The 26,089-nt window shown below is 39.2% G+C and overlaps 1 protein-coding gene across 3 annotated transcripts in view; it reads left to right on the forward strand.

Moving 5' to 3' along the window:
• Window positions 1–26,089, forward strand: part of LOC119498347 (retinal-specific phospholipid-transporting ATPase ABCA4-like) — a 54,238-nt gene that overhangs the window by 24,100 nt on the left and 4,049 nt on the right. For 2 of the 3 annotated variants that reach the window (XM_037787144.1, XM_037787143.1), the window contains exons 14-45: window positions 143–319; window positions 1,707–1,929; window positions 2,170–2,391; window positions 2,667–2,871; window positions 2,968–3,060; window positions 4,068–4,274; window positions 4,821–4,998; window positions 6,040–6,171; window positions 6,596–6,735; window positions 6,831–6,968; window positions 7,953–8,134; window positions 8,338–8,443; window positions 9,982–10,187; window positions 11,663–11,717; window positions 11,978–12,037; window positions 13,566–13,738; window positions 13,904–14,028; window positions 14,208–14,306; window positions 15,312–15,593; window positions 16,227–16,259; window positions 16,344–16,449; window positions 16,533–16,607; window positions 16,940–17,109; window positions 17,964–18,141; window positions 18,403–18,518; window positions 18,806–18,953; window positions 21,291–21,414; window positions 21,847–21,976; window positions 22,179–22,299; window positions 23,483–23,545; window positions 23,938–24,044; window positions 25,883–26,024. In XM_037787144.1, the coding sequence (XP_037643072.1) occupies window positions 143–319; window positions 1,707–1,929; window positions 2,170–2,391; window positions 2,667–2,871; window positions 2,968–3,060; window positions 4,068–4,274; window positions 4,821–4,998; window positions 6,040–6,171; window positions 6,596–6,735; window positions 6,831–6,968; window positions 7,953–8,134; window positions 8,338–8,443; window positions 9,982–10,187; window positions 11,663–11,717; window positions 11,978–12,037; window positions 13,566–13,738; window positions 13,904–14,028; window positions 14,208–14,306; window positions 15,312–15,593; window positions 16,227–16,259; window positions 16,344–16,449; window positions 16,533–16,607; window positions 16,940–17,109; window positions 17,964–18,141; window positions 18,403–18,518; window positions 18,806–18,953; window positions 21,291–21,414; window positions 21,847–21,976; window positions 22,179–22,299; window positions 23,483–23,545; window positions 23,938–24,044; window positions 25,883–26,024 (4,516 nt within the window). The remainder of the gene's footprint in view (window positions 1–142; window positions 320–1,706; window positions 1,930–2,169; window positions 2,392–2,666; window positions 2,872–2,967; window positions 3,061–4,067; window positions 4,275–4,820; window positions 4,999–6,039; window positions 6,172–6,595; window positions 6,736–6,830; window positions 6,969–7,952; window positions 8,135–8,337; window positions 8,444–9,981; window positions 10,188–11,662; window positions 11,718–11,977; window positions 12,038–13,565; window positions 13,739–13,903; window positions 14,029–14,207; window positions 14,307–15,311; window positions 15,594–16,226; window positions 16,260–16,343; window positions 16,450–16,532; window positions 16,608–16,939; window positions 17,110–17,963; window positions 18,142–18,402; window positions 18,519–18,805; window positions 18,954–21,290; window positions 21,415–21,846; window positions 21,977–22,178; window positions 22,300–23,482; window positions 23,546–23,937; window positions 24,045–25,882; window positions 26,025–26,089) is intronic. The other variant, XM_037787145.1, reaches the window with a different exon arrangement.

Raw genomic sequence — 26,089 nt, forward strand, 5'->3', positions numbered from 1 at the left:
AGACTGTGATTGTTATTATTTCATACAACAACCAAAAAATGTTTGAATAAATTGTTTAACCGTTTGTGTGATGAATGATCTTGTGGCCTTATTTGAATCAATACGATCCTCTAGTCATTCACTCTCTGTGTCCTCTTCTCAGGTACTGGGACCCAGGCCCCAGAGCAGACCCCATGGAGGACCAGAGGTACATCTGGGGAGGCTTCGCCTACCTGCAGGACATGATTGAGCACGGCATTATCAAGCTTCACACGGGCAAAGACTGGCCGCTCGGGGTCTACGTCCAGCAGATGCCGTATCCGTGCTACGTAGATGACCTGTGAGTGAAACCAAACCTAAATAAAATCCTGCACACTGCCTCACTAACAGCTGGTTTATTTAGGTAATACAACATTTCCCTTTAACAAAAACGTCATCAGGGATATTGATATTGATTCAATAAATCCACCACAAGTAAACAAGACAGTGTTTTTTCACTTTTATTCAAGCCATGATTTTTTAAAAACTGCGTCATTTATTCTGTTCCCACAGTGAAGGACCCCCTGATATTCACACTGTTTTGTTTGAATGTATGTTGAGTTGTAAATGACAACATTCAGAGCACATTTGTGCATGTGACGTTGTAATTTAATGATAGATTTATTGATTGACTCTCTAACTCACTGATCAACTGCTCAACAATCTTTCTCCAGAAACCCTCACTCCACCTTAAAAGGGATATTTCAGGTGTTTTGAAGTGGGGTTGTATGAGATGACAGTTTGCACGCCCCCAGTTTGGAGAAACAGACAGGAGTTACAGCACGGAAGCAAAGCAATGTACTGCTGTGGACGGGGCTGGCAGCAAAACATATTTTAGACACATAAAAGAAAAGCCCTCCTGAAAAATTCAATATCTGTTTAAGTTTAAGATTTTCACCTCGTTATCTTGTCTTCAGACATCCCTTTCCGAGAGGGAACTGAGCTTAAAGCGAAACTTATCTATGCTCGCTTCAAAGCAGCCAGTCTCTGTTGACAAATCCAATATAGATAAGTTTCACTTTCAGTTCAGTTCCCCATTGAAAAATATTCTGAATATAGCGTACACTTAAACTGATATTGATTTTTCCTAGGTGAGCCTTTCTTTTTTAGATGGCTAAAATAAGTTTTTCTGCCGTCCCCGTCCACAGCACTGTATTGTTTTGCTCCAGTGTTGGTGCTCCTGTCTGTTTCTCGATGCTGGGGGCACGCCGACCGTCATCTACTGTAGGTAATACACTGACTATGGATAAGTACCTCATACAACCCACTTCATAACAGCCAAACTATTCTTTTAAGTTACCAGGCAAACAAAGAATGTTATTGTTTTTTGGAAGTTTGTTTTCAAGTTTGGATTCCTTAGGGAAGCGGGGCAGCAGCATAAATTATTTTCTGTCAAAGCGTTATTTTTGATATCACCACTGGGTGGCACCAAAGTCAGAAATGTTCTAATCTTACGTACAATCTTTCTCCTTTAAACTCACATTTTCTGACAAGTCTTTCGCACAATATTATTACTAAAACAGAAGAAACTGAAATAATTTACAGTTTAATATTCCTGTATATAAATATTGAGAACAGCAGTAGATCATCAAATACATATTTCCCATGGGTTTAATGAGGTTTCTCAACACAGTTTTGGGGTCACATCTTTACTTCCTCTCCCTCTCCGCTCCTCTCTTCTCCTCCAGCTTCATGATCACACTGAACCGCTGCTTCCCCATGTTCATGGTGCTGGCCTGGATCTACTCTGTGTCCATGACTGTGAAGAGCATTGTGCTAGAGAAGGAGCTGCGCCTCAAGGAGACTCTCAAAGCCATGGGGGTCAACAACGGAGTCATCTGGTACACGTGTTTCATCGACAGCTTCGTCATGATGACGGCGAGCACGGCGCTGCTCACCTCCATCATCATGGTGAGAAAACAGGATGGAGAAGGTGGAAGATGTTGATAGAGCAACTAGGGTCAAGTTGTATTTGCTGGTGTGGAGGGTTAATGTTTTGTAGCGTGCAACAGTGCCCTCTTGTGGATGATTTTAAAAAGCTCTATTTGTGGAGAGAAATGTTTTACTGGCATTGGCTCTGTGTTTGTTTACAGCTGTGTTTTAAGTGATCTCAATATAATCCCACACTATATATCTTTGTTTTTCTCTCAGGGTGGAAAGGTGCTGAATTACAGCAATCCTGTCCTTGTCTTCTTTTTCCTGCTGACTTTCACCGTCGCCACCATCATGCAGTGTTTCCTGATGAGCGTGTTCTTCAACAAGGCCAACCTGGCAGCCGCCTGCAGCGGCATCATCTACTTCACCCTCTATCTGCCGCATATCCTCTGCTTCGCCTGGCAGGACCGCATCACCACGAAAATGAAGATGGCTGCTGTATGTCTATTTTCATTATATGACACATTTTACAAATACAGAAAAATTCATGGAAAATATTTTAAGGACAAGCATTTGCAAGTAGGGAGTATTTAATCCAATTTCATGTTTTTAAAGGAGATCACACATCATCATATAGCTTACTTTCATCAAAAGTCAGCAGGGATAACTGATCAATTTCAGACATTTGCAAAAACATTTCTTTATGTAGATATTCTGCACCACGTGTCAGTGAATCAAGTGTAGATAATTCTTGCATCCCCCTGCCTCTCTAGAGCTTGTTGTCTCCAGTAGCCTTTGGCTTCGGGACAGAGTACCTGTCGCGGTATGAGGAGCAGGGTTTGGGTCTGCAGTGGGACAACATCATGACCAGTCCGTTAGAGAAGGACACCTACTCCTTCCTCACCTCTATCTTCATGATGGTGTTTGATGCCGTCCTCTACGCCGTCCTGGCCTGGTATCTGGATAATGTCTTCCCAGGTTGGGCTGCTAATATATTTGCATGATTTACTTCACCGCTTTATAGGTAGTACAAGGTTATTACACTGAGGATTATATCACATTTCTCCTTCACAGGACAGTATGGCATTGGTCGACGATTCTACTTCCCATTCCAGCCCTCATACTGGCGAACACCCACACCCTCATACACAGAAACGGCTGGTCAAGGTTAGTGTCACTGACTCTAAAGTCTCTTACATGCTTCAGTCATTAGCCCTGTGACTGGATGTTTGTTGCTCAGCTTTGCAAGTAAAAGCTGAGTGGGAGAAGTGCCCTTATTATTTGCCAAAAAAAATAATTGCTCCCCGGCAAAGCTTATAATTACCGCTGGAAGATTATGGTTGTATTGGAAAGGTCAACATAAGGTATATAATGAGTCAAGACACCCACGGGAAAGATTTTCTCCCTTGCCTCCTTCAGCACTCCCAGAGCAGCAAATGAGTCAGCATCTTGGTAGACAACAGTTTAGTAGAGTGCACTTTCACCAGCACAGGGTCTGAAACCAGAGGAATGTTGCATAAAAATAGACCTAGTCTTTGTCTTAAATGCAGACTTGTTATAGACATTTGAATTTACCTGTTGCATAAAGCTTTCCTATGAGTGACTAATGTAAGACTGACTGGAGATCGTACATCCATGACTTGTCGCGCAATGCATTTTGGGTGAAATAAGACACTTCACAGAAGAGAAAAAAATGGCGTATGCAACAACACCAAGCGTGGGAGAAAATAACAGAAAAGGGAAAAAGCATAAAACCAAGGGTCGTTAGAACCATTAAAGATGTTCAGAAACAATTCAAAAATATGGTACAAGACTCCAAAAAGTGATGGACAACAGTTGAAATAATTAGCCAAAAGTCAGCTAAAAGTAATGGATAAACAGTTGAAATAGTTAGATCTCATCTCATAGCAAGCAGTAATAAGCAAAATAAAAACATGCAAGCAGGGTGCAAGTTTACATATAAATAAAAGCCATGTAACTGCACGTTGAGAGTGGTTGACATTTCACACTGATGGCATGAATCTGTAAGAAACACTGTTACCGTCACAAGCAACATACACTTAAGCACCACACTGTAGTCGACTGTGAGAGGGGAACTTTCCACATGTGCTAGAGAAAACTTTACCAAACACATCTCCTAACCATAAAGTGACTCTGTGATCTGTCTTCTTCAGATCCGGAGAAACCCGAACCAGACAACGTGGAGAAGGACGCTGAGAGCAGGGGCACACCGGAGACATACACCTGTAATGGTTCAGCCAGCAGGAAAGCCTGTAAGCACCAACGTAAGAGGGATCAGCTGGAGAGAGAGAGGGAGCTGCGGAGACGACAAGAGGAACCTCCAACCCAGGAGGAGGAGTGTCAGGAATCAGGGACCGAAGGTGAGGACACCAATACAGAGCTGAAGCCTGAGAGCAAGCAGTAACTGAAAGAAGGACTGACGGGAGAGTGGAAAGTGACACCAAACTGAGGACATCTGGTGGGCAGGCAGGGTAACACACCACACCCAGATATGCAAGACAAAAAAGGAACAGCACAGATAAGAGACGAGGGAATACTAAGGGGGAAAACAAAGAAAACGTGTGGTTGCATCCACACTCTATTGCTGGGAGACTGCAAGATGGATTTTGCATGTGAAAATTTAAGTAAAATAGGAGTTTCTAGGTTTCTGGACAATATTTATCAGAGTCAAATGTGATAGAATCTTCAAACCTTTCTATTGTTAACTATACCAGTCCTCAGTTAAGGAATATTTGATGCCATTAGTTATGTGAAATACCCATAATTGGTTGACTAAAACATTTTTTTTGTTTTTATGTGGTTTTTGCTTCACAATCTTTTCATTCCTATTGACTATTGTGTGATCCCTTATATAATCGAAATGCATTTAAATACCGTTAACCCAGTCTTTTTGTTTCTCCATGCAGGTCAGTTGTTCTTTGAGCCCGACCCCGTGGGCCTGGTGTTGGGGGTGGAGATTGAGGACCTGGTGAAGGTGTTTGATGGAAGTTCCCGTCCAGCTGTCGACTGTCTCAACATCAATTTCTATGAAGGCCAGATCACATCCTTCTTGGGGCACAACGGGGCTGGAAAAACCACCACTATGTAAGCTGAAATCAGATTTAACAAGTTATAAATCTCTGTAATCACGCAGTGGAGTGAAGGTTCTAAAGATGTAAACTTTGATCGTTTAATTAGAATAGGCTGTTTAAAGGGTAACTTTGGTAATTTTCAACCTGGACAATTGGTCAAGTATTGAGGGATAACGCTGTAACCGGCAGCTGCAAAACTTGCGAGGGCAAGTGAGCAGCTTCAGTGTAATGTTACGTTCACTAAAAGTTATTTTTTTTCGCCACTGACAGGCTCAGATAGAAAGGACCCTACAGAGAAATAAAACGTTTTTCTTACCTTTCTCTTGATCAGGTCTGTTTGTTATTGTGTCCAAGTGCCGCTCAAGGAGAAGTCTTGTGAAATTTGAATATCCGTGTACTCTGCCTCCAATAAATACGGGTGGCCATCGAATTCAAAGACTTCATCAACATTGCAGAAATCATCTAAATATTCAGCCATGACATTAAAAATCTTTTAGATAACACTAAGCTACGCTTTCTCTACTCCAACACAACAACTCTGCCCGGTTCGCACTCGCATTTCCACCATTGATGTATCCCACTATTCCACCGTTGTCTTCCGGCAACACGTCACCTCGAGACTTCTCCTTGAGCGAGACTCTTTTCATAATGTCAGACACTTATAATAACAATCAGAGGCTGTCATGGCAAAACAAGCACTTTTAGTGGACGTAAATGACGATGCCAGGTTGCCCCAATAGGATTACATTGCAGCCCCTGAGCAGCTGCCTTCTACAGCGCTCTCCATCAATACTGGACCAGTTTCAGAAAATTGTGTCCTTATTAGTCAGTTAGACACAAAAACATGGGAAAATAGGGTTGAAAAATAACGAAGTTACCCTTTAAGAAAAGAGAAAGTTGAATGCAGACTCAGGTTGGCTAGTTCGTATATACTGTATATATTAAACCATTTTTAATACTTGATGCAAGATGATGATCTCCTGAAGATCATAGCTCAAAGCTGGCTACCCCTGTGTCATGGTATCTGTGTTGTATGTGCTTCTGCTCTGTCCAGGTCCATCCTGACCGGCCTGTTCCCTCCTACATCTGGCACAGCCTACATTAATGGAAGCGACATTAGGACTGACATGGACACCATCCGCGTTTCCCTAGGGATGTGCCCTCAGTACAACATCCTCTTCAATCAGTGAGTTACATTACAGATGCTGCTGACAGGACTGGAGCCATTTCAGTAGAAAAACAAACATTACATGCATATAGTATTTACAGGATATAGAGCAAAAAAGAGCAAAATAAAGGAACTGTTTATGTTGAACAATAAACTAAAATTACTCTTTGTTCAAAGTTGCTAAACAAACTTTGAAAGTTTAGAATGTCTTTAGTTGTAGTAAAGTGAGGAGCAGACTTTGTTAAAATCAATGCACATTCTTCAAACATTGGCTTTGACAGCAGTTTCTGAAAGCCAGAGTTACTCATTCACTTCTCCATCCAGTCTTTCCCAGCTTTCAAAGCATTCACACAGTCAAAAATCTGTCAAAACAACAATTTTACACTCTCCCTCTGTAAAAAAAATAAACAACTTTATTACTGCTCTCCTGTTTTTTTCCCAGTCTCACAGTGGAAGAGCACATCCTGTTCTACTCACTGCTGAAGGGTCGGACTCAGGAGGAGGCAGAGAAGGAGGTTGAAGACATGCTGGTGGACCTCGGGCTGCCTCACAAGAGAGATGACGAGGCTCAGAACCTCTCAGGTGGACCATTTGTTTCTCTGTTTGTGAAAAATAATTTAATTCATTCCTTTCTTATTGTATCTGATCTGAACGGTTGCCTCTCACACATTTTACAGGTGGTATGCAGAGGAAACTGTCAGTTGCCATGGCATTTGTTGGAGGGTCAAAGGTCGTGTTCCTGGACGAACCCACCTCAGGAGTGGACCCATATTCCAGGAGATCCATTTGGGACCTCCTGCTGAAATACAGAGATGGTAAAAATGTCACTGCAGCAAAGTCTCATTTAACCCATTAAGCTCCACATTTTAGCCTTCCAGGTCAACATTTCACCCCTTTAGATCACCATTTTACCCCCACCAGTACATATCTCACCACTAAGGTCCGCTTTTTACTGCTACTCTGAAGACACTGAAGAATGAAACCAAATCCTTTGCAGCCTTACAGCTCTCCTGAGGCGCTTGAATTAAGTAGTGAACTGATCAAACGGAAAAATTCAGCTACACTGCTACAATATAAGCAAAAATTGCAGTCACAAAATCAATAATCGTTTGGCAAAGGCACTTTAAAGTTATGGTAACTTATACTTTTTTGTTCATCTAGAATGTACGGAAGCCCTGAGAGGCAAGTGAGAAAAAAAAGTTATTTTTATTAAACAGTCACTATATCCTGACGGTAGTGCATAAGACAGGTAATCTGAAAAAAAGAATGTGCCTCAGTGTCCTAATGGCATCTGCAAAATTGCACAGACCGGAGGAAAACAACCAATCAGATCCGAGCTGTAGTCTGCCGAATATGAGCCGGCTGTCAATCACTCGCAAACTCCAATCAAATGGTCAAACTAGGCAGCGCTGATCAAATATGAATCAATATTCTGTTATTGTAATGCCTATATCTCGCCTCAAATGTTTTTCAGAAACATTTTGTAGTGTGCGGTTTAGCTGTAAAATGAGAAAGTTTGTGACGCTGCCATTGTAAAATCTGGTGAATAAACACTTGAATTACAATATGCTGAAAGGTTATTATGGAATTTTTGCCCAATGATGCCAAAAATATACTGCCTACTGCCACTTTAAGTCATAAATGCAGGAGAGAAAACAATTTAGATCACACTTCGAATATGGATCACCAGAATTTTTTTTTCGCACTTGTCTCTCAGGGCTTCCGTAAGAATAGGCTCCTGTGATTCAAATGACATGTGAATAAAAAGTACTTTATTAAAAGTTTGACCCTTTGTGCAGGCCGGACAGTGATCCTATCAACTCATCACATGGACGAAGCCGACCTGCTGAGCGACCGCATCGCCATTATCTCCAAAGGACAACTCCACTGTTGTGGATCCCCCCTCTTCCTCAAGAATTGTTTTGGAGTTGGTTTCTATTTGACACTTGTTCGCCGGATGAAGGATTTCAAGAAGAAGGAGGTAAACTTTACCTTTTACACAAAATCAGCCAGAGACCCAGCGACAATGTGCGTTACCTCTGCCCTGTCTGTTTATTGTTCATGATCGGCTTCAAAAGCAGACACACAAAGGAGAATACCTGCTTTCCTTCCGTTAAAGTTTCAGTTTCCTGTCAGGACTTTTGAATTGTTAAAAGTGTTCTTGTCTTTGCTGTTTTCCATCAGAATGATTGTGACTGTGCCTCAGACTGCTCCTGTTCCTGCTCCATCTGTACTAGTTACAAAGATCAGTCTCACAACCCCTTGCAGCATCTAGACAGAGTTCTGGATGGTAAGTGTACACTGCACATTTATTTTACTGTAACTGCATGCTCATGAGCTACTCCCCGTCCTCTGTTTGTGTCCATGTGTTCTCTCGTAGTTCTATTTTATTGAGGAACAACTTCAGATTCAGGCCCTATGAGTGAGGGCATTTGTGTAACGTGTGGACATTTTGACTAGTCCTTACTTCTTCAAAGAGCTGTTTAGGGGGGTTGAGACTTCATTTTCCGGTTAGATTCAGGTTCAGGTTAAGATTAGACTAAGGGTTGGGGTTAGGCTTCTTGTTGCAATGGTTACAGATAGGACCTAGGGAATTAAGCTTAGGCTTGGTTTCACCATAGACTATATATAAGAAGTGGACGTAGTCATTGTGACGTCAACCATTGGTTTTGGCTGTCGGCATCTTGTTTTTTGCAACCAGAAGTGACACGAGAGGGTGGAGCTAAGTACATCCGAACACTGTCATTTTTAGGCAACCATAATCAACCAAAATTAACTTTCATGGACTGAGAACACACTGTGAAAGAGTTAAAGTCCTAAGATGAAAACACAGACAACTCCCAGACTGAACAACACCGTGGTAGTGACCTGTCAATCACAAGGTAGCCACGCCCTAAAGCATACCCTGCTTTATGGTCTATTTGACTCTAAATGGGACCATAATTTACTAAATGAACATCATGCTGTATTGAAGAAGACTTGAAACTAGCGATTGAGAGCATAAACTCATGTTTACAATGTTTACTGAGGTAATGAATCAAGTGACAAGTAGGGTCATGACTTCTTTTTGCAACCAGAAGAATGCAGGAATGCAGGTTTTAAGGCACTTTTGCATTCAAATGTCAAATGTTAGAAAAAACATCCTTAACTATTATTAACAAAGACTTGCACACTAAAAAACTCAGCTAATCTGCTTCATTAGGACTATATGAAAGTGCTTTTATCTAACTTTATTGACAGTGCTGGCAACACAAACAAGCCACCCCACAACTGTTAATTCAAATAGTGCTGAATCCTCATTTCTGCATGGAAGATTGTGATATCAGCTTTTTCCAACAAAGACTCACTCCCACTTAAATCCAGCGAGAACATTGCTGACATAAATACAAATACAAAAATCTCCAAATGTGAAATAACCAAAACTGTTGTTGTCCTCTATCACTCATACTCATGTTGATTAAGAAAATCAGTTCTGGGCCTTTAATGCACTGAAGGTTCTCACAAGTATAGCAGTACATCCCTGTGTGTGAGTGTCAGTGTGCACTGGTTGATGTTCTCATGACTGGCCCACTTATCCAAGCTGTAAAACAGATACAGAAACAGAACACATTATTTTCTCACATTTATAATTCAGTGGTGATATTGACCCATGTGCCTGCCTGAGGATGCTGTACTTTAGATGCAAGGATTCAAGCACAAATTTTCTCATCTATTTTAGTGCTTGAATAATACTGTTTGGGTTTTTTTTGTTTTTGGCATAGTTAGCAGTTTCCCTTCCTTTGTCCTTTACCCTACTCCATAAATGATGATTTTCTGTCTTCTTCCCAGGGGATATAGACAGCATCACCAGCCTCATCCACCACCACGTCCCTGAAGCCAAGCTGATCGAGATGATTGGCCAGGAGTTGACCTATCTGCTCCCCAACAAGGGCTTCAAACATCGAGCGTATGCCAGCCTGTTCAGGGAGCTGGAGGAGACGCTTGGTGACATGGGCCTCAGCAGCTTTGGCATCTCTGATACATCACTAGAAGAGGTAGGGACGTCGCCTGTCTCCGTCTATTGAGGTGTTTTAATGATGCATTTACAGATGGTAAATAAGAGCTTCCACAATATAACATGAGCTAGTTTGGATTTTTATGATAAACCCCCTTCAGCTTTGTGAATCCTGATATCATCAACAAGAAAGCATCCATAGTCAAGTTAAAGAAAAGACAAATTAAAATAAAATTAATGATTTTCATTTTTGATAATAACTTTTACAATTCCATAGCAGGACACAACCACCTCTTGAATATTTTTTCAGTGTATCACTCTACAATCTTTGATTTGCTGTTAAAAATCACCTACTGTACACTACAGAAACTCAATCTTAACAAGTCAATCTTGTTTATTACTGCGTCCATAAAGTCTTGTTTTCTCATAAAAAAAAAAAGGTGAAAGAATCTGCTGCTACAATATGATTATTTCAGTGAATACAAATCAATCTGATATAAATAATTTTCATAGCTACAATAAACTGTAACATCCTGTTTTGAATCTGGCCGGGGACCTTTTTTTTGCATCTCTCTCTCCCTCATTTCCTGTTTTCTCTCTACTATCGCTGTCTAATAAAGACATGAATAAATACATTTCCTATAAATGAGAGTCAGTGTCTTAAAAAATACATAATAATTAATAAAGGGGTGGATTACTGAACTATAAACAAGAAAAAATACTTTTAATTGTGTAACATTTTTTTTAAACAAGTTGATTTGTATTAGAAACAGGTTGAAGGAATCTTCCCAAACGGCCAGATGTTTTCAGTTGTTCAGTTGACTTTTTTCAACAATGGACCAAAATGTAATAGCAAAATGGAAATTTTAGCGTATAGAATAAGTGCATAATGTATCACAGTGTATGTGATGGCAGCAGTTTTCCTGTCCACATCTGAATATATAATGTTTAAACAGAATTTTCAAGTTTAATAATGTAAAACTTGTATCATATTACTTCTGAATAGGGATAGCTGGATAGGGTATCATGACAATGGGACCGATCTATTCAATTCAATTCTATGTTTATATGCTATATACATTATATACTGGAATTTTAATTCCTGTTTAAGTTTTCACCAATTCGTTGCTGCATTAAAAAGATTTACACCTGAATTGTAATTGCGGTTAATTTTGGAATTTTTTACCAAGTTGCTGGTTTACAATTTAATTATTATTCTATGTTTTTTTTTTGTCATATTTTGTTTTACAAAATAAAAAAAGCAATGTTTAAGTCGAGACAGATGTTGCCTTACACATAAAAGAATGATCCAAGTCACTTCCACACAGTGAGGCATACAGCTTATTCATTAAACACCGGTATCGGATCGGTACTCGGTATCGGCTGATACCCAAAGCCTTAGGTATCGCGAACTGTAAAGTCGGATCGTTTATCCCTACTTCTGAACTTAAAGGAAGAACTTTGATGCGTGAAAACTTTTGAATGTCTAAGGAAGTTCTTTTTTTTTCTTTCCAGATCTTCATAAAGGTCACTGCCGATGGAGAAGCAGCGAATAATGCCACCACTCCTGGTAAATACCACCACTGATATTCCACATGGCCTTTTCCTGGAATTGAATCTCTGACCCTCTGTCCTTTCTCTCTAACTTGCTGTTAATCCTTTTTGTGTCACAGTTGTTTTTATTGCTGCTGTTATTGTTGTTAATTCCCCAACTTTAACATTAGCTGCTTGTTTTGTATTTACATGTGATGTGGTGCATTGTTTGTCAGTTTTAACCCTCCAGTTTGTGTGTGTGTGTTTTGTGTCTCACCTGTGCACTCCCACCTCTAGAACAGTGGATGTTACAGCGGAGAAAAGACGACAGCAAAGTTGGTGTAGAGGGAGATAAAGGTCAGAGCCTTGAGAGACAGACAGAATTCTGGCAATTTCAGCTTTATTTTAAATTAAATCAGGATCAATCAATCAGGGTCAATCAGGATGTGCAAGAATCATTTGTTATTTCAATTTAAAGTAAACTATTTTAGCATGTGGAGTACATATCAGATGTGGACAAATTTGATATGATCCTTTTAAGTATATTCACAGAAAAGTACAGTATTCTGACATTAAGATGCTTTTCAGTGACCAATTTAATGGCATTAATTAGCCTCACACATCTGGTACTCCAACCAGTTTATGTGATCCAGGTCTGGAATCTAGAGCAGACGCTCTGCTGTTAAAAAACGAAGCAGGGATTATGCTGGTATTCTTAGTCTTTATTTAGAAATGCTTGCTTGCTCTTTTCTTGCACTACTGCTTTAAATTCAAAAGCATGCATTTACTCACATTTATGATTTGTCAGCTGCATAGAAACAACACCAGATTCAGCCGTTATCAGCTCATTAAATGTACGTTATCAGTCGTTATAAGCCTAATAGATGTGGGTAGGTAGGGGCCTGCTACACCTACTAAGTGAAAGCGAAACTTAAAAGAAACACGTTGTAAAACTGAATGAAACATTACGGTTTGAACACAAAAAAAAACAGCTTCTTTAGGTTTAGGCAATAAAACCACTTTGTTAAGTTCAGGGAAAAAGATCGTGTTTTGGCTTAAAATAACTGCGTTTGAAAAGTGAGTCTGAGGGTTGTGAACACAAAGACAACTACACCAGTGGTTCTCAACCAGGGTTCTAGGGGATCTCCAGAAAAATAGGGGAATAGTTTATTTACACTATTTAATTCACTATAGAAGTGAGCCCGATGTAAGTAAATCCTAAGAGAAAACTATTCTGATCATAGGTTTCACTTCCTCCCTGGTTATCTCCTCAACTGTAGTTGACAACTATAGAATCTGGTCTTAATCAAATCTAATAACCAAAATTATTTCAGATGGAGGTCCCTGAAGTGGAATCTTATCAAATGGGGGTCCATGTGTATTAATGTGTATTCATTTCGGGGTCCTTGACATAAAAAAGTTGAGAACTACTATAGTAAATATTGTTGGTTTCACAAAGGATGCAAACCCTGTTCTCCAGGGTGAAAGTTCTGTGTTTCGCCCCCAATCTCCACCTCACACAGAGATTCAAATACTACAGCGCCTGTCATCTGCTTTTACTCAATGTAATTACTACTGTCGCTAGAGGTCACTGTTGTCTTCTGTTATTCCTTTTTCCGCTGATCACCCATGTGAATAGATGATAAAACCTACTAATGGGTGTAGCAGGCCCCTTCTGACCCACACCTGTGAGGTGTTTTAACCACTGATAACACCCCGTTAATGACCTGTTAACAGTCTAACCGGCTGGAAACAGAATCAGAAACCTCAGATGAGTTTAGGTGCCTTCCTCAGTGAGAATCCGCCACTGTCTCTCCAGCAAATGCTTTGTCCTGTGTAGATATTTTATGTACAGAGCTTACTCTATGTTTTCTTGTTATCACAGAACATAACGGTGTGACGCAGTCTAACGGCACTGCCCGCGGTGCATCAGACAGCAGTGAAGGAAAAGGCTCCAGGCAGGTGAAAGGGGCCTCTCTGATCCTGAAGCAGTTCTATGCGCTGATAGTGAAGAGGTTTCACCACGCCATACGGAGCCAGAAAGACTTCCTGGCACAGGTACAGGGACGCAGCAACGGCTGGATTGATGGCTTAGTAGTGATAGTTGGATTATGTGATGTATGGACTGTTTGCATTTGTATTATTAGATCTAGTAAAAATAACATAATGCATAGGCAAGTGTACATAATGTTTATGATAGACTTGTATTTTTGTGGATTTCAGATCGTCCTTCCTGCCAGTTTTGTCCTAATAGCTCTGATCTTCACCATGATCGTCCCTCCATTCGGAGAATATCCCAGTCTGACTCTGACGCCCTGGATGTACGGACAGCAGTTCACCTTCTTCAGGTCAGACCTCAATAGGCAGTTCACCAAGACACTAACTTTAGACAAACCATCAGTTATGAATCACATAAACACTGACGTACAGTACCTGACAGAGCGGTGCTGATTATATTGCTTATATATTTCTTCAGTCGGTGGCTTTAACTTGATTTTCTTCTTTACATGTTTTCATCCCTGTTCAGTAACGAGCAACCATTCGACCCCACAATGAAACGCTTCACAGATCGCTTACTGAACAGGCCAGGCCTGGGGACACGCTGCATGGAAGGAGAACCACTAGGGTGAGTATCAGGACTATCCATAGGCCAGGACAAGATAGATGAGATGATAGATAGATATATTACACAAGTACATTTCATTTTCAAAATTCAAATGACTGGTACAGAACTCCTGCAACATGCATTTAAACATTTGGGTTCCGTCCGAAATTCCAAATAACGTGCTATTTAGTACACTAAAAAAGTCTGTGAGATTTTTTTGTATGTCCGAAACCTTAGTATGAAACCAACAATACGCAAACTGCATACTATTTCCGGTGAAATATTACAGTATGCAACGCTGGACACTACGGCGGCATAAATATCCCACAATGCAATGCGGTAGTGACTACAAAGTTCATAACAGATGTTGACGGACAGCTCTGTAACGTCCGTAACGGTTCAATATTAACTGATCTAACTAAATATAATTGATAATATTTCACTTTGCTAGGCATAATATATATGTTTTAAATTAGTTCAGACTTTATGATCATCACAAATCATTGTTTTGCATGAGGTTGGTACAGGTTACCACGGTTACGCGTTTCCAATCGACAAGGAGGCTCTCGGGAAGTGACGTGGTAATTACAGCTCAGTGCGTCCGAAAAGATACATACTACTGTTTAATACACCTATTGAGTATGTAGTGCATCGTATGTGATTTTGGACGCAGCCTCGGAGTTCATGAAGACTAAGTTTAAAATCACATTATCATTAAGACATCATATAACTGGTGACATGCTTATCCAGTTTTTCTTCAATAACCCTTGACATGTTTTTATTCAGTCAGCATCAGAATTAATTCACCAAGTAGAATTAATTTACACAAATTACCAATGCCCGGTCTGCAGAGTATAGGTCTGTAGAGTATAAGTATAAGAGTATACTTGACACAAGGCCTCATTTTCAGTGAAAATGGACATGAAACAAGACATGTACTAAATTATGTAATCATATGCTGTGCATGATAAAGACTTTTGACTACTGCATATCCATGTTGATACCCTTTTGAATGTATCTCCACAGAATGACCTGTAGTAACAGTACAACAGAGTGGGAGAATCCCAACGTCTCTCCTGTGGTCAGCAACATCTTACAGAGTCCAGAGTGGAACCAGAGAAACCCGTCTCCCTCCTGCCAGTGCAGCACCAGTAAGAAGCTCACCATGATGCCCATCTGTCCCATCGGAGCGGGAGGCCTGCCCCCTCGCCAACGAATCGAGGCCACGGGAGACACGATGCTGGACCTGACGGACAGGAACATCTCTGACTACCTGGTTAAAACATATCCCAGTCTCATCAGAACCAGGTAGCTTTAAATGTAATTTACGTCTGCATTGAAATGACACAAACAGGAGGAATTAAAGTAGAAATACAAGTATGTTAACCCTAAGAGACCAACATAGGTCTCTCTGTCTTTTTTAGGAGGGTAAAGGGGATCTTTAGAGGGAGATAGCAGGTCAACAGTAGAATGTCACATAGAAGTGGTGTACGTCATCTGAAAGCTGGGAACCTGAAGATTAATTTGAGATGTAACTCAGCACTGTGTGTCAAATTGTTCTAGTCATTAGAGTTAATTAATTAATTAAAATAAATTCTGAACGTGTATAGGGGCTTAACACATTATGATAGAAGTATATGATGACCATTCTCATGCTCTATTATGTCTCATAAGTTGTTGCAGCAATTATTGGGTTGATCCCATTTGTTACACAGATTTGGTGCTAAATTTAACCATTTTTTACCACTCGAGAATTGAAAAAAAATTATCAAAAATCCCTTTGAAATACCACATTAAGACACCAGGACCTTGAGGAGCATGTCTTCAAAACTCTGCTGATGAAACAAGCTATGATTGCTCTGATTTTTTTTTTTGTATGACCACTTTTTTATCACATAATTTACTTCTCTGTTTAATTAAATTCTGTATTTCATTTCACAGTTTGAAGAGCAAATACTGGGTGAATGAACAAAGGTAATAACTTGTGTTTTATTGTTGTCAGTCTCTCTCTTATGTAGTCAGTGTGGGATACTGAGTGTAAATGTTCTCTGTCCTCAGATATGGAGGTCTGTCAGTAGGAGGACAGCTTCCCATCCTGGACGTCAACCCCGGAGACATCCAGAATGTTTTCCATCAACTGGGACGAATGCTCAACATCACAGCGGTACTCACTGTTTTATTTTTTTTTGTTCATGAGAGTGTGTAAAGTCCATCAAGTCAGTTTAAAATGAGCATTTTCTTTCACAGGGTTACTATTCTGGACGTGCACTGAGGGAGACTGGTCCTTTCTTACGATACATGGAAAGTGAATTCAATATAAAGGTATGTGTGGGATGGATACAGGAGTGGGATTTTCTGCAAATAGCAAAACAGCAAATGGCAGAAATTAAGTGCAAACCCTCGCTGGTTTGATGTCTACCTCCGGCGCTTTGCTTTTACATTACAAACTTCAATTTATGAAGTCTGTCATATCACAAGGACATTGACTGACTGGCTGTTAATGCTTGTTTTTATAGCTTTGCTTTCCACTTAAAGTAATGATGGGTTTATATAAGGAAGGTCGAGCTTTGCAAGTCCCTATATTGTAGATGAGGACTGTAATTATCACAGAAGGTTGTAATAAGTGTTCAGTTAACTTTATTCTCCTCTGTCAGGTATGGTATAATAATAAAGGCTGGCACGCCATGGTGGCCTTCATGAATGTGGCCAATAACGCCATTTTACGGGCCTTCCTACCTCCGTCCGCCAAACCTGTCGAGTTCGGCATCACCGCCATCAACCACCCCCTGAACCTCACCAAGGAGCAGCTTTCTGAAGTTACAGTGTGAGTGTTGCTCTTATATTTATTAATTAGATTTTAAAATGTCTTTTTGTGATTGTTTGTACATAAATTGTATAATTATTATAAAAGATACAAGCATGACGACATTCACATATATACAATATATACTTTTACCTACATATACTCAGATATACATGAATTAAAAGTAAACAAAAGCTTGTGCAGGAGAGGTAGGAAACTCAAGGCAAGATAAACTAAATTACATGAAATAAAATGTTATAATATTATAAAATATTTTTTTAAATGAGAAGACAAAAAAAGATATATATATATATATTTATACTCACAAGAGTCCAGAATATTTTTAGTGCTGTGTAGTCTGAGTTTGTAGAAAGACATATTCTGGAATTCTATTTATTTATTATTATTATTATTTTAATATTTATTTATGATTATTATAATAATGTCATAATAATAACTATTACTGTTGTTATTATTACTGTTGTTATTGTTATTATTATTATTATTATTATTATTATTATTAATGTTATTAATGTTATTCATTTTATTGTTATTATTATTATCTACAGTACATTGTGCAGATACAACTCTTATTCTGACATTTTAACACCAGTCCCCCATTTTTAAAATATAAATTGATTTACATAAATCTTGGTCATTATTAGAAACAAGTTTACATGACCGTATCTTAAGATCATTTAAAGTAAATTATAGATATGATTTTACCTTAATTACTTTTTAAAATTCCCTTTGGAAGAAAGTTCCATCTGAGTCATGTGTAAATTATCATGAATAATTATTAATTATTATTATTATCAATAATTATCATTATTAATACATGGTTATTTGGATTAACTTCTTCCTTCTTCCTTCAGGTTGACCACTTCAGTAGACGCCGTGGTGGCGATCTGTGTTATTTTCGCCATGTCCTTCATCCCCGCCAGCTTCATCCTCTACCTCATCCAGGAGCGTGTGACCAAGGCCAAACACCTGCAGTTCGTCAGTGGGGTCAGCCCTTTAGTGTACTGGGTGGCCAACTTCTGCTGGGACATGGTAAGTCAAGCAGGGAGTCAATATGAGATGTGCATCCTCTTAATGTTGAAACTGATAAAAGATTTTTCCAGTTTCCAAATAATTGTAAGCAATAAAAAGTTGATTTACATGTATATAGTGGACATAAACTCAGATTTAAACAGATAGATGTTGTGCATTGTTCCTTTAAGTGAATTTGTATCGTACAACTAGTTATTTTTGTATAATAGTTGATGTTTCTGTTCATTATCTTATTACTTGAATGCTTCATTTCTCCCTTAGGTTAACTACTCTCTCAGTGCTGCAATGGTGGTTGGCATTTTCATGGCTTTTGACAAAAAGTGTTACACATCACCGTCCAACCTGCCAGCACTAATAGCTTTGCTTCTACTATATGGGTAAGACTTTGCATAAAAAAACATAAACGAAAAAATACAAAGAAGACATTTAAAGGAAATGCAGATTGTGCAGGTTGAGTTAGTGTTATAGTGTGGAGGCACCCGGAGGGCCTTATTAGGATATCTCACCTCTTAAACAAAAAACGTTCTGAATAACAGCTCAATTCAGCAACAGGTAAATCCAAAGAGAGAGAACAAAATGCATAAATGACATGAAAGGGAGGTGAAAAAAACAGTCTGATGGCTGGAATTGTTTTGGAAATATTTCTCTTTTCTCTAATTTCTAGGTGGTCGGTTACGCCCATGATGTACCCCATGTCCTACCTGTTCAGCATCCCAAGTACTGCATACGTGTCCCTGTCCTGCATCAACCTGTTCATCGGCATCAACACCAGCGCCATCACCTTCATCCTAGAGCTTTTTGAAAACAATCGGGTAAGAACATACAGACTATAAATTATTGAAAGAAAAAAACTCACCATTCAACACACAGCTAAGACAATTAATTTCTGTTAACATCAATAGGCCATTTTCACAGCAGCTGTTTGACATGTCATTGCAGGGTAAACACAGGTGTTATTAAGAAAATGTATTGTGGGCACCTAGGGCACTAGAGAGCTGACAAATTAGGGACAACAATCTCCAGTATTGAGGGAGAACGCTGTAGAGGGCAGCTGATCACGGGCTGCAATGTAATCCTATTGGGGCAAGCTGGCAACGTCATTTACGTCCACTAAAAGTGCCTGTTTTTGCCATGACAGGCTCTGATTGTTAATATAAGTGTCTGACATTATGAAAAGAGTCTCGCTCAAGGAGAAGTCTCGTTGTGAAATCTGGTGAGGTGACGTGTTGCCGGAAGACAACGGTGGAATATTGGAATACATCCATGGCGGAAACGCGAGTGCCGGCCGGGTAGAGTTTGTTGTGTTGGAGTACGGAAAGTGTAGTTTAGTGTTATCTAAAATATTTTCAATGTCATGGCTAAATATTTGGATGATTTTGACAATGTGGATGAGGTCTTTGAATTCGATGGCCGCCCGTATTTATTTAAGCCGAAGTATACGGATATTCAGATTTCACAGCAAGACTCCTTCTTGAGCGGGACTTGGACACAATGACAAACATTTTTATTTCTCTGTAAGGTCCTTTCCAGCATGTTGTCAGACATTTATAATAACAATATGAGCCTGTCAGTGGCAAAAAACAAGCACTTTTAATGGACGTTGGATTGACGCTGCTCACTTGCCCTCGCAGCTCGTTAAGCGGCTGGACCAATTTCAGAAATTATTGTCCCCATTAGTCACTTAGACACAAAAACATGGTAAAATAGGGTCCAGGCTGAAAAATACTGAAGTCACCCCTTTAATGTAAAAGCAGACCGATGGGGGGTAATCAAAATGAGGTTTGGATTCAAAACAAGTGCCCTTTTTACAGAAGACATTTTGTCTTGTCATAGCAGGAAAAGTACAGGTGTTACTAAGGTGTTACAAATGCCCCAGTAAGCCAGTGTGACAGTGAGGCAGCATACACAACACCATGACCCTGAGACTGAAGCAACTTCAGTCATCATTCATTTTGTTATTTACACCAATGCTTTTCCCACTGTGACATGTCAAAATATCTTCTGTGAAAAGGGCCTGACAAAAACTATACAGCAAACACCAACTATACAGTAGGTACGTACACAAAGGCTGATTAATAATGTGGTACAACTGGGGAAGCAGAAGGGCTGCAGGTGAGTCACAGGTGAGCATCGCAGGGGAACATCTGCTGGATCGGTCGGCGCATGCATACTAGTTAAAACAACAGAGAAGTAGGAGGAAATAGAAGTAGGGGAAAGGGCACAGATGCTGCTGCTGTCAGAGTGACAGGTGACTTCCTGGAGATGGTTCTTTTAGCCAGATGGTTCTCTCCACCGCACATCTGTACTCCTCTTCTCTGCTCTCACTGATAAATCCCTCAACAGGTGAGTCATGAGAGAACAACTGGAGGTGGCCCATATGTTTGTTATGTTGATACTGACAGTAAATCACAACTTTATTCACTCCTGCGATTATTTGTCTGGACATTTATAAACAACTAATAATAATTTTTGTTTTAGTGAATACATGGAACACTTGCTTTTAGTGTATACAAAGCAAAGTTGAACAGAGATCACTGGACTAATTGAGGATTTGTTTCACATAAAAGAAAGATTAAGTTTGTTTTTATACACAAATGTCAGTTTTTGCTAACAGCCTGATCTCATATCAATTGTATAATTAAAATAGGATTTACTCCAGTTTTTATATGACATTGATGAGCTCACATGATTTAAGCATGACTGGATGGCGGGTGTGTACACTCGGCCACAGCTCTGATGACCTGCGTTCAGTTCAAAATACATGCAAATAAGTGTTCTACTTTGAGTGAAGTTTATGTTTTCAGCTAGTTTTTAAAGTTGAAAAAGGAGTAAAATTATTGCATTATTGGTCTTGTTTGCATGAGCTATTCATGCCAATAAAGAACATTTCATAAGATACAGTATATAATGCAAATGTTGTATGAGAACACAATGCTGAGGTGATGATGCAAAATACTCAGAACAATACCGAGCTTCAGAAATGAGCCATAAGTTTAATTCAGTTAGAGTTATTTCTTTCACAAAAATGGCAAAAAACAGATTTAGCTGAATATTTGTGTAGACTGCAGACTGAATGCTGACGTTTTCTATCAATCCTGCCCTCGAGTGAAATGTGTATTGAATGTTTATGTGTTTGTGTGTGTTGCCAGTCTCTGCTGATGTTCAACGAGTGGCTAAAGAAATGCCTGCTGGTGCTCCCTCACTTCTGCCTGGGGCGAGGACTGATAGACATGGCCATGAACCAGGCAGTGACTGATGTTTATGCCAGATTCGGTAAGTACTATTCTAGCCGATAAAGTTCAATTAGTTTCACATCATTAATTCATGATAGAATAATTTCCATCACTAAAAATATATCAGAAAATCCTACTTTTTTAATTATTATCATTAATAGGTGACATAACCATTAAATAACCAGAGAATTTAGCATATTGCATACATTTTCAAATGAAAATGATTTACAAAATTTTACAAAATTGTACCTTTTGTAATCAAAGTTCTAGTTGTTTATGCTCTTAATTTCACACTGTAGCTATTTGTGACCAGCCATTAGTCAGATTTGTGAGTGACTGCATCAAAGTTATAATATAGGGAGTTATCGCTGTCCTTGGTTGTCTGAAAAATGTTTGTACAGCTTGTGACGTATAACAAATACTGATTTTGTACTGAACAAAGGGTTCATCTTCAGTATATATCTGTTTTCAGGTGAAGAGTACACAAAGGACCCTTTCCGGTGGGACTTTGTGGGGAAAAATATTGCTTTCATGGCAGTGGAAGGCTTTGTCTACTTTATTTTCAATCTTCTGCTCCAGTACCGGTTCTTCTTGGACCACTGGTAAGTTACTGTCTACACACAGACCAGACAAGTTTACATAAACAGCATCTCAAACATTACACCAACGTCTTGACCTTCCCATACAAACATAATCAGGAAGATTCTTTCCCAGATGGTCTGAACTCATACTGTACCCACCTTTGAACAGATAAAAGTGCCGTAGCAGATGCTTCTCCTCAGATGAGTTTCTTGCACCCTTCAGGTTGTCAGACTACAAGCAGACTTCAATACGAGATGAGGACGATGACGTGGCAGCAGAGAGGCAGAGAATTCATAATGGAGGGAGCAAGACAGACATCCTACACATCAGAAACCTCTCTAAGGTAAAAAATCACTGGCTTTGTTATGTCATCATGATATCTCAATTTCAACTTTATCATCCTTTCATCTATATTCATATGCGCATAAAGTTGAATGAAATATAGAAGAAGAAGGAATAAGTTAAAGTATTCATGCACGGATCCACAAAACCTCAGTGGGATAGTTGAAAAACTACCCTGCAGTGCACATTGGAATTACAGCTCCCTTTAAATAATCCCTCTAATTCAAACAACTACAGAGATAGAAAAAAATACAAGATCAATTTAGAAAAAAATGCATGACATGGACACAACAATACACAACACAACAATGAAGACAAAATACTTGGCAAATAACATATAAGCTAACCCCTAACAGGCCTGTTTAAACGTGTAACTGCACATAATGTAATAAATATTAGGTGATAAAAAAATATAAAGAATTATTGTTTGGTTTCGCAGGTAGAAATTAATGAACGTTTTTTTTTTTGGGGCATTTCGCTTTTTTTATTAGACAGATGAGAGTGTATAAATGGAAGAGAGAGAGGGTTATGACATGCAACAAAGGTTCCAAGGCGGGAATCAAACTCGGGCCGCAACCACTCGACTAACATGGTGCTCCCTATGAAAAGTTACCTGTGAAAAATATGGAGTGTAGCATTATGACGTCTGAAATAAGGGTTCAGAAATCAGGCAGGGCTATGTATTTATTATTTATTTTTTCAAGGCAGAATAGTCTATATTTTTGGGGAGCGCAGGGGAGAGTGTTTCAACTTTCTCATCCCAGAAATATATTTTTCATCAAAAATATTCATTAATATCAAGTCCATCAGCACCAATAGGAGCTCTTTATTCAAAAACAGAGAGTGGCTTTATTTTTGCTATTTCGTTATGCTTGCCATAAATTATACAGATACATACATACAGATATCGGGTGGAGGATATTGAAGTTCTTTTCCAAGTCTGTAGGAGGGTAAACAAATAATAATAATTTTCTTACAGTCCCTAACAGCCAAAAATGCAAACATATTTGTAGTGCAGAACAAATAATTACATTCTGAAGACAATATATGCAAGCAGGTTAATGCTGTAGAAAAAAAGCATCTGGCATATTTAATAGTTTGTATCTCTAAATTGTTGTTATCGTTTTAAAAGTACTTCACAAATGGGGTCAGTTATCATTGTTTCTGTGCCTTTCTCTGCACAGACGTATGTGGGCAGGAAGAGGGCAGCTGTGGACCGGATTTGTGTGGGTGTCCCTGCAGGAGAGGTAAAGTCACTGAGTTCATTCAGACTTACTATAGTTACGACTGTTATATATTTATAGTACTCAAGCTTTCTTTTTTTGTGTTTGCTCAAGTAAACCTAAATACTGATTAAGATGCAGATTATATGCAGCAGCCACCATAATGAAGTATATTTACTGTATATCTGGTCTTATTTATATGTGTTTGTTATATTTCTGTTGTTACATTCTTGTGCTCTTTGTTAAAACACGCATGTACAAGGACATTTCTAGTCATTGTATGAAGCCAATTAGAATAGTAGAGATTCAAAAGGATATTTGTCTTCTCTGATAGTGAGTGCGTTTCAGCTTTATTGTCAGTATTTCAACAGAATGTGTCCTCGCATCGAGAGCCTGATTGTCTTTTGTACCCTTAGTGCTTTGGTCTCCTGGGAGTTAATGGAGCTGGAAAGACGACGACCTTCAAAATGCTGACTGGTGACACTGATGTCAGCTCCGGGGAGGCCACTGTGGCTGGTTACAGGTACATAAAGTTCAGTCAGAAATGTCCCTGGTCGATATAACACAAACTGTGTTCACAAAACTTTACTCTGGGTTTATCCTGCATGCAGTTCCAGATGGGAGACGACCGGAAACAGTCCAATGAGTTAGAAAGTTTAAACACGGGAAGGTCAATCTGACATTATTCTGTTTGATGACACTATCTGACTATAAAACCAACACAAGTGCTACTCTGAATAGGAAAAAAAGCTAGGAACAAGGGCTCGATTTACCATTTAGTTTTTGAAGTTTCAAATCAATATTTGTAGTGGAGCTACTGTGAAGTGATTTTGGTGCTAAAATTCAATCTGTTAAAAATCCAATTTTCATGCCGACTGAACAATTCTCTCAGACTTCTTGTGATGGAGAATAAGCCCCTCAAACCGCATTTGCACTTATAATGCTTGTTTTCAGATTCATACTTGTAATGTGGGTTTCTACTAGAACTTGTTTACATCCTTCAATGTTGAAAAATGCTTTACCTTTCTCATACCGGCTGTGCTGCAGCACCTCTTTTTCAACCTCTCTCTGAAACACTTTGTTTCGGGTTAGCCAAAGTGTGTTACTTGGTGACATCAGCACATTACGGAAGAAAAGGCAGGACTTCAAGCGAGGCGTTTCAGGCAGTTCAGGAGCAGTGTTTCTGTGGGGGAGAGTAACTCCCTTTGACGTGGACTTTGGGCTTTGTAACTTTGCGGACCTTTTACATGCATAAAAAACTATATAACACACTAAAGGCAAGGGGAAAAGCACAAAAGCATAATAGGTCCTCTTTAAAACCCAAATTAATGAAAGTCTGGGTTAATTTTTTGAAGCTTTAAGAGGTGAAAGTATCAAGTATTTCATAAGAAAAGTTAAATAACCCAACAGTAACCAAAAAAAAAAACAGAACAGAAGTTTATAGATTTTTCTTTCTTTCTTATCTTTCTTATCTTTTTATACCTAAGAGACTACATAGAAACATTTTTGTGTTTTTCAGTGGAAGATAGCAGGTCAGCAGTATGTGTCACAAAGAAGTGGTGTACATCACTGAGGAACACCTCAGTAAAAGCCATGCTGTGATTTTGTATCAAAAACTTTTGACATTTGGGGATTTCTGCAAGAAAAGCATTTTTTCGGGGATTGGATGGATTTGATCACAACAGGTCATTTTATACAGCGATGTCAAGTTTCAAAAAATTGTCTCATTATAGTGAATGTCTACTAACATCATCACACATTAATACAGTTGGGCTTTTTGAATCCACAAGAGTCTCAGCTTTACAATCATACCCAACTTATGTAACTTCAAGACTGTTTAGGGACCCCAGTATGCAGAAATATTCAAATACACCATTTTTAGAATAGGCGAAAATAACACATATATACTGCATGCATAAAACTGCATGTTTTTTGCCCAAAACTCCATGTAATTATCATAAAGTGGGCATGTCTATAAAGGGGAGACTCATGGGTACCGATATAACCTATTTTCATTCACATATCTTGAGGTCAGAGGTCAAGAGACCCCTTTTCCTCACCAAAATTTAGCCTATATTTTGAGTGTTATTTAGTTATTCTTGACAAGTTAGCATGACATGGTTGTTACCAATGGATTCCTTAGGTTTTCCAGTTTCTTATGATACCAGCCATGTCATTTGCACTGTTTTTGTATAGTTTTGTTCAATTTTTACATAATTTTGTTCAGAAGAATCAGCTTCCTCGCAGATCTGGATGTCATGTTTTAAATGATGACTTTATCAGTCTAACACCACTCTTCTTATCCTGTTATATGCTCTATCGGCTACTGCAACGAGTGGCACATTGTGTTTTGTTTTGTAGCATCCTGAATGAGATTCTGGACGTGCACCAGAACATGGGCTACTGCCCTCAGTTCGATGCAATCGATGAGCTCCTAACCGGCAGGGAGCATCTGTACCTCTACGCTCGTCTCAGAGGGGTACCTGAGTCAGAGATCCCCAGAGTGAGTAGGACTCCAGCTGCTTCACATCTTCACCTTGTCTGAGGGTGTTTCATTCTGCTGTTTGG

Source organism: Sebastes umbrosus, chromosome 12, assembly GCF_015220745.1.
Source record: "Sebastes umbrosus isolate fSebUmb1 chromosome 12, fSebUmb1.pri, whole genome shotgun sequence".
In the NCBI taxonomy this organism is placed as follows: Eukaryota; Metazoa; Chordata; class Actinopteri; order Perciformes; family Sebastidae; genus Sebastes; species Sebastes umbrosus.